Genomic DNA, 9,214 nt, shown 5'->3' on the forward strand with positions numbered 1-9,214 from the left:
TTAATTTGTCAGTAACCTATTTGATTCTATATTTATAACAATAATTTTATTTGATTATCTAAAGATGTGAACAACTACAATGCAAGATAAAGAATAATAATTACTCTAAAACTAAGTGAGCATTCCTGTTGTATTAATAAACATTATGTTGGTAAGTTTAGCAAATGTACACTTAGTTAATATAACATTAAAATTTTGAATTATGAATGCCTTGAAAAGTTGACTATGAAATTAGATAGGTAGTTAAAAAGTACATGTATTTTTATGAATAACAAAGAACATTTTTACAAACTACACTTTGTAGGTAGTATATACTTAATTACTAAGCAGTGTTACTTTATATATTTTAAAGTATGTTTTCGTGTTAATATTGACTTCTAATTTGCTGAGTATTAAGGTCAAATATTAAAAATATATGTATAGCTATTACTATTTAAACCGTTTATAGCAGAGGTATAGATGTAGATATTAACAAAACCGTCGTACTTAACAGGTAATTTAATCTGCACTACTACAATTTAAACTACCTCCTAAACACGTCATCGTAGAACATATACAAAAGATTCACTGACGTTTAGGTTTACATTACACAACTTAAACATTATAATTATTATAAAACGCTAGAAAAATAGTTCATTAAATTTGAAAGTTATAATATAATATATCTCTCCGTCCCACTTAAACAAGGGGAAAGATAACCTTCGCTAGTTAATACTTTAAGGGGTGTACCGAAAAAAAACTGTAAACTTCAAATGAAAAAAAAAACTGATGCAATTGATAAGGATTTTTGGAATTTAGGATTACTAGAATATGAAGCTACTTTTAATTTAAATAATTATCAGTTTTTTTTTATTTTTAAATTTTCTGCAGGAGTGATAAGAAGTTTTTTCCTAGGGCCTTCAGTGGCCGCTTTTTACAGAGCTGTTTTTCATATATGCCGGCGCCATCCCAACACCTGCTGGAGTTGTTAAAGTTTTTTGGCTGTTTTATCCTTCTCTTTTAATACATTTTTGATTTGAGTCCATGAATAGTCGAGATAACGGCACTGCAGGACGTATTGTGGTCTTACTTTGCTCATCGTCTATTACGAAATGGCGACTTTACGAAGGAAGTTGTATGATTTTAGACTTGGCCCAAAAATTAATAACGCAAATTTTCGGTTACTTTAGCTATCCTAACTTTTGTACGAATCTATATACTATGTTTCTTTATAGTTCGTTTCACTTAAGCCGCATATGACCGGCCAATTTTTCACGATAAATATGACGGGCATGCGGGGGCGGGCGCAAATTCTCTTTCTGATGGTCCTGGTCACTTGTTCCTAGAGGTCTGCCGCTTCGAGGTCTCTGTTCAGGAGACAACCTACAAATTATTTATTTATATTATGAAATGCACGAAACTTCAAGGTAATTTTAAGTGTATCGAAAGCAAGCATGGAGGATGTTGAAATTTTTTTGCCATTTGAAAAAGAATAATTTCAGTGATCTCTTCTATTCACCGGTCTAACGTCGCATGGCGTAAAACCAGAATTATTTATATAGGAATATATAATTTAATAATAGGACTTTTACCTGCGGTTAGAAAGCTGTCGTCATTTTGCTTGGAAATAAAATTACAGGCGTTTGAAATTTACAGTTTTTATTTCGGCACAGGCCTTACTGCCAAAAAAGTTATGTTTTATGTTATTCGAACGTATATTTAACTTTACGATTCCACGACTAAAAATACATCAATTAATAATTAAGACTGCATCAACCGTCCAGTGGCGCCCTCATTGGGGGAATTGTGTTTTCTAATAAACCAATTAATTTAGGTATAAATCAGTATATTTTTATTGTTCTTCTACTGATTCCCCAACTTTTGGTCTTTGTCACATAGTTTTATACCTTACTGGATTATACATAAATTAATTGGTTTATTAGAAAACACAATTCCCCCAATGAGGGCGCCACTGGACGGTCGATGCAGTCCTAAATTGGAATGAAGTATAATTCTAGTCATTATTATGTGCATACTGCATACTACAGCTTGCGAAGGTTATAATTATGTTGCAGAAGGGAGAAGAACAGCATCAAGGATTTAACAGATTTGACAACACAAATAAATAAGTTTGTAATGTATGTTTACATGGGTTGTTCAGTGTGTACTCTGACGTATCTATTGATGCCATACTACTACCAAGAAGCCAGCAGCTCGCTAGCCCGGTATCCGAGATAAATCACGATTGTACAACGTTGTACATAAATAAATAAACCTGCTCTAAACAAGGATTGGCGGGTCCTGGCGCTGCGCCGGTTCTGTAAGGTAAATGGTCAAAGTCGTCAGTAAAGGGCTTCACACTTGCACCGTTTTTTTGCACCACTAAATATCACAGTTATATCACAGTAATGTTTTTCCAGAGTCTATGCTCCGTCGCTGCTCGCTTCGTCCTCCGACTATTCTTATAATACCTATTTTTAAGGTAGAACCTAATTAAAAGACTACAACACAGACTATATCACAGGACAACAACCTATATAGAACCCCAAATATCCCAGAAACCACAGTGGCTTCAAATAATCTATATACCTTGTTGAGTTGACGCAATATACAGTACTCATCACTACACTACTGTGTCGGATTGTAATTTCACAGACGAATATATTGAATAACTTGAACTTATATATCAGGTATTCGTGAACTGAATGTCTCAAGTCATTATGTGCCGAAAATAGTACCATTACTGTAAAATCTAACAATATATACATTCATTTTGAACGTAGGGAACTTACTCTACGCCTCAATAGTCACTTCACTTTTTAGTCAACTCCGAATAATCATAATTTTGGAGTACCTACAGCAATGATGAAGGCAATGGTAATAACTTACATTTTCATCTAGAGTCAACACAAGATATATAGATTATTAAACAAACTAACACATAAGAAGTATATGGTGTCAAGCCTGTGGAAAGAGATGCGTTAGACAAGTATTTAAGCAAATAGACTTTACTCACCGCGGTGCGCGGGCACGGCACACGGGGCGGCTCGCCATCTAGCGTTTAAATCAGAATCACACAATTAGAGAACAATCAACAACACCGCGACTCGTCCGTCCATTTGAAAATCCGTCTTGGCAGGTTTCATAGTCAATCAATATTGCACTAAAGAGCTGTTAATAAACATCGTCACACAATCCCTTTAGCGCCCAATATTAGTCTAATCAAAACCCCTTTTTACCAAGTGCCATTAAATTTGTGAACCGAGATTCATGAAATTTGGTACCAGAAAATGTATTATAGACAATCAACTGTTTCGAATTTTGCATATCGGTAAAAATGTTTTATGATTATAAACCACTTTTTAGTTGTTTAACTGAAAACATTGACAAGTGAGAGTTACCCAGCCTCCGTCAAAACTGTTCTGCTCTTTGTGCTACTAGTTACTATTTTACTTTTCAAATATTTGCAGACAATGACGGGAGGATTATATATTTATAGTAATGGAGGCAATAACCACTGTAAAATTAAGCGATATAAAAAAACTAATTTGTTCAGTGATTAAGGGGATACATCAATTAGGTAAGCGATTTTTAACATCAATAAATATTCTGTACCTATGCGAAATAAGCCATCTTTCTGATGTATTCAAAGTATCCAAATTAATAACATTTTATAATTTTATAAAACCAAATTTATATCTTACTTAGTTTATGGGAGGTCTAAATAACTGAATTAATTTTTCGCCGTTCCCTATTAAAACAAAACTTACTGTCGATGTATCCACTTAATATATATACATTACATAGAAGACAATGATATGACATGTATGTACCGAAATATGAAACCCAAATATATGATAGTCAATAGGATAAATAGAAATAGCACCTGGAAAACTGTTCGCGCCCCAATCAACTACTATTTACTACCACCAAATATAAAGAGGAGCTTGACGCAAGGTTTGAGACCCCTTAACTACAGTACAGGTAGTACTAGAAGCGCACTTGGCCGTAGCGGATCAGAGCCAGTTAGTTAATTAAAGCCTAAGGGAAATCGTCAATGGAACAACTCGTAGGACAACGGTTAAGTAACAATGTATTGTAAGCATTGTGTGCAAATGTTGTAGTAGCATAGTCACAAGGGCTTTAAATTATCAAAATGAAATAGCTAACTATTTCGCTTAGTCAGTTCGTGTAGAGTGCCTTCAATATAAACATAAACACCAAATACAAAATATAGATTTAAACCACCATAACTGTGAGCAAGAAAATGTATTAAAGCGTGTACTTAAAGATAAAAAAAGCAAGACTATTTTTTTTAAGAATTTTTTTTAACAACCTATAACATAGATAGAGGTTTTTTTTTGAGTTCATTGAGGCATACCCTACAAGAATATGATAAAGAAAATTAGCTTAGCAATTTGCTAATTTAAAATCCCTATTACTTTACTACAGTACTACAGAGCTATATATTACACTTTATACTTAAGACAAAAAATATATTTGAATGATTCCACGTGCTCACTAGGAGCCCAAAAGATTTTAATCACGCATTTCTGAGGTCAAATGAAGGCGTTTAAAGAAGGAAACACGCAGTCGAATGCTGATAGTGATCCTGCGGCGCTCCTCTACAATCTACAAGGCGGAGTCGGCATTCGTTGGTGGTTTTAGACGGTAGTCCTACCACTGGTTAGTCCGTCATCCCTCCTGGTTCCCCGGGGCCAGGTGGCATGCGTAAACGCATTATCCCAACGTTAAAAAAGGTCAAAAGAATGAAAAAAAAAATTATACATGAGTTTAGGCCAACTTTGCCAAAAAAAAGTTTCTTTTTTCGATTTTTTTATTGTGTTGGTACAAAAAAGGAAATGTTGGTAAAATTATATCACTTAAAATTAATTGGTATTATTCTCCGAGACCACGGGGACAACGCCGTCCTCGAAACGTCGGAGGTGGGTTTAATACTTATTTTACGCGATTAAGTCCCGTCGTTGTAAATAATAATTGGTATTTTTTTTCGTAAAATCTAGTTTTTGCAGTGTTACTAGTTATTTTTAGGGTTCCGTACCTCAAAAGGAAAAAACGGTACCCTTATATGATCACTCGTGCGTCTGTCTGTCTGTCCGTCTGTCTCAGCCTATTTTCTCCAAAACTACTGTACCAATTAAGTTGAAATTTGGTACACATATGTAAGTTTGTAACCCAAAGATGGACATGTAACGAAAACAAATAAATTTTAAACACGGGGTCCACTTTTGGGGGGTAAATGAGAAAATTAAAAAATAAAGTTTGTCAAACTATATGGTGTTACATATCAAATGAAAGAGCTCATTGTGACAATCTCAAATATATTTTTTATATAATTTTAGGACAAACAGTTTAGAAGTTATTCAAGAAAATAGGCAAAACATGACCATTCCCCCCCTTTATCTCCGAAACTACTGGGCCAAAAATTTAGAAAAAAATACACAAAATAGATCTTTACCTATAGATCTATACCTACGGGTTTTTTAAAGACATTTCGCATAAAAAATAGATTGTTTAAATTGTGTAATGTACGGAACCCTTGAAACGCGAGTCCGACTCGCACTTGGCCGGTTTTTTGATATAGTTGTCAATAAGGATATTTACACTAGGCCCTATAGTGGCTACATCGCCATCAAAAAGGCTTTTGCACTATTAACAATAAAATAATGTTTTGTTTTTAATTGGGATTAGCTCTGAAACGGGAATACATTGTTAATATCTTTCGGGTTCTTCGTGAGCACATTGTATATGTTTGTTGTCAAGATGCTGCCCCTATTAATACCCAAAGAAGAGGTGTCAATATATAAAAGAATAAATAAAATAATATAATTGTACTAACCTCAAATCCTGAATCTGTAAAGGAGTTATTAGTAGTAATAAATAAAACAAAGATAACCCACCTAATTTCCCTCCTCTTGACCGACGACTTCCTTGTACCGCGCAATCATAAGCTTTTTCACAGTGTCGCGATATGTCTCCCCAGGAGTGGGTGTGTAAATGCCTCTCTTCTGCCCAAGACCTGCCAAGCTTGGCCTTTGCTCTGCCTCAATGGGAGCTATCCGCCCCTGTTCAGTTTTGCCCAAACCCCGTCCAGCTGACCAACCCATCTTCTGAAGCATTTTTCCTCCAATAGTATCAACAACGGATGGTGGCGGAGCGGCCTGTATGGGGGGCTGAATAGGCTCCGGTGGCTCATACCTCTTTCTGACTGGTGTCTCATCCTCTCCGAACTTCATTCGGCGCTCAGCTGCACGGTCTCTATACCCATTCATCTGAGGTGCTGACTCACACTGTTTCCTATGCGCTGCAAGATTCTGCTTATGTAGGTCTGAAAGAGTCTTGTGCTTTGTAAGAACCTCTGCAGAAGGGAACTTTCTTTTACACAGTAAGCACGTTAATTTTGTCCAGTCAATAATGCCATCATCATTATCAAACGCCGGTTCTGCTACTTTCTTAATCAAAAACTCATCAGGAGCAGCTGGGACTACAGTTGGTGGTGGGGATATTTCCCTAACATGTGTTAATGACGGCCCAGCTCCAAGCACTGAAAAGCCAATGTCTGCAGAGCCCTTGCTAGGCCCTGTGTCTTGAGGCTGATCCATAACATAGTTACTCTTTGCATTTTCTTTCTTTTGATTCAAAGTTCGAGCCCATCTTTCCATATCTTTGGCTATCTTTTTAGCAACTTTTACTTTGTCCTCTTTATCTTTTTTCTTTTTCTCCTCCGGCTCTTTAGTAATAGTGTTATCTGTGGTGACTGTTGGTGGACTAGGCAGCTTAGGCTGATCAGTATTTTGTGTGGCTTGTGTAGCTGCAATATAAGTAGAACTAGTGGAATCCCAATACATATATTGATTAATTTGGCTATTGTAAAAGTACTGTGTGGTTCCATCATAGTACAGACCTGAAGAAGGATCATAGTAGTACCCAGATGTCTCATCATACATGAATGTCCTTACATCAGGTGCATTATACACTGTCGTTCCATCACCTGTGGGAGCCTTGATATTGGTTACTGCTTGTGCAGCTGACGTAACAAATGTAGGGACCGATGGAGTCCACGTGAGCTGCCGAGCATGAGCTGCTGTGATAGCTGACTGGGCAACTGCTGCCGCAGCATTAACTCTGTCTGCTTCAGACAAAGCTGAACTGTTGTTGTATGTGGTCATTTGAGAATAATAACTAGAATAGTCTACTGGATTCGGAGCAGGTTTTGGAATCTTTTGGGGCTCATTGTAAAATGATATCAAAACTTCCCGGGTATCAATCTCAAGTGGAGGTGAAAGAGTCATCAATTCAGAATGAGCAGCAGTGGAATCTGCTATAGAATTAAAGTTTATATATGCGAGGCACTTTGACGCTCCAGTCAATGTTTCTCTCCCTATTGTGATCCCTGCTATAGAATCTAAAATAGCCTTCGAGCATCTCTCTTTTAATGCCTCTAATATTTTTTCTTCAGTTGTTAAAGCATCTAATCTTCTAAACAAAAGTTTTTTTGTGATACCCATGCCTTCTGTCAAGCCATGCCTCTCGGCATCAGCCCCGTAAACTGTCCCTTCTGATCGTTTTCCATTGCAGTTGCGTCTGTAGCATATTTGGCGCCTTTTAAAATTGTATGAGCCACATTTACAAAACCAGTCTCCCGGGGAGGCATTGACAGCTTGTTCGTCCTTGTTGTCATATGCAGAGCTGACACTGTCGAGTTCGCGGCTGGCAGAACGGCTACGCGATCGTGAGATGGGCCGTGCAGGTGCACTGATCTTTGGCGGAGAAGGTGGCGCTGGAATGTCGCAGTCGCGTTCGCGCTCGTGGCGGCGCGGCGAGTGTCGCCGTGATCGAGAGCGAGAGCGCGACCGCGCACGTTCATGCCGGTCCCGCGAGCGCCCGCGTCGCTCGTCCCGCTCGTAACGGTCGCCGCGATCAGCGCGGTCGGTGCGGTCGCGCCGATCACGGTCCCCGGTGCGGTCGTACCGGTCATAGCGGTCGCGGTGGTGGCGAGGAGACCCTCGCGAGCGATCAGGAGAATCACGGCGCATGTCCCACACGGGCGAACGTCCACGCTTCGCCCACGGGTCCGGCCGATCCTGAGTCTCCCACCGCGAGCTCCGGTCACTGCGGTCGTCTCGTCCACGCCACGACATCGCTAATCCCTGCGAACATCCACATAGATCAACAAACATTACTCACAAGCCTTCCCACGTCGCCGTCGCCGCCGATCCAATGGAGCCCTAAAAATTCTTCGATCAATGACCCCTTCCACATTTTGTTTACCTGTAGTTGTCACTTGGTTAATATATTGTGATTCTGCGCTGATACATGAAAATTCTTAACACGTAAGTAATTACTGATTTCCATACAAGTACTGTTACTTAGGCAATAGACATTTATTAAATTCCCTTTGGCAGAAATGGAAATGGCAGACTAAAACGACTTAACGAGCCATATTGATTTCTTTTTTCTTTTTTTTTAGCGTATGCGTATCTGACTATCTGCGTTTTGTTTCATCAAGAAAATCTGAATAGAGAGTTTAAGTAGACTTATACAGCCAAAATGCAGCCAAACTTCATTTTTTTTAAACATCATTTGTCGGGTTTTCGGCCCGCGTCAAAGGAGGCGCGAAGCGCGAACTTGCAAGACCCCACATTTTCTCCACATTACACACTATTTTGGCTCATCATTGGAAAGATGGATATTAATTATATTTTGATTATATAAATAATGACATATATGATATTATGAGTAATATTAATTATATTGAGAAGAAGAAGCGGCTATATTTTACGGTTTTACAACAAAACAAAATGGAAAAACAGCAAAATCACGTAGGTATGATGCACAAAACGCGGCGCGAAGACGCGAAGCGGGCTGAAAGCGCCCTCCAGACTAAGTGCCATGAATCGCGGCGCGACTTCGCGGAGAGAACATGTCGCGTCGCGACGTTGACGTATGACTCCACACTCGCAAACTTCACGGCGATTTTGCAGTTTGGTTCGCGTCAAGATGGCGAGAAGCATCAGCTGATCGAGTTTAACTGCAGTGCTAGTTATCTATGGCATCATATAGCTATTTTCTCATTTTGGTTTGCCGCTTTATATATATATATATATATAATATAACTAGCTTTTGCCCGCGGCTTCGCCCGCGTGATTTAAGAATCTATGTCGTTTTGTCTAATGTATAGGGTGCGAGGGAGGCAGGGGAAGGAGATCTACGA

General features: G+C 38.5%; 1 protein-coding gene across 2 annotated transcripts; it reads right to left on the reverse strand.

Annotated features, from left to right (window-relative positions):
- Positions 1-1,906: 1,906 nt before the first annotated feature.
- LOC134752990 (RNA-binding protein 5-like) lies at positions 1,907-8,430 on the reverse strand. Of its 2 annotated transcripts, XM_063688759.1 has the most exons (4): positions 8,272-8,430; positions 5,901-8,150; positions 2,996-3,033; positions 1,907-2,297 (listed from the first exon to the last, which is right to left on the reverse strand). In XM_063688759.1, exon 2 carries the CDS (start codon positions 8,139-8,141, stop codon positions 5,901-5,903), a length of 2,241 nt encoding a protein of 746 aa, XP_063544829.1. In that variant the 5' UTR covers positions 8,142-8,150; positions 8,272-8,430; the 3' UTR covers positions 1,907-2,297; positions 2,996-3,033. The 2 variants fall into 2 exon arrangements, with proteins under 2 accessions (XP_063544829.1, XP_063544822.1); XM_063688752.1 differs by having other exon boundaries at positions 5,901-8,381.
- Between the last annotated feature and the right edge of the window lie 784 nt (positions 8,431-9,214).

The sequence above is a fragment of the Cydia strobilella genome, chromosome 2 (assembly GCF_947568885.1).
Source record: "Cydia strobilella chromosome 2, ilCydStro3.1, whole genome shotgun sequence".
NCBI lineage: Eukaryota > Metazoa > Arthropoda > Insecta > Lepidoptera > Tortricidae > Cydia > Cydia strobilella.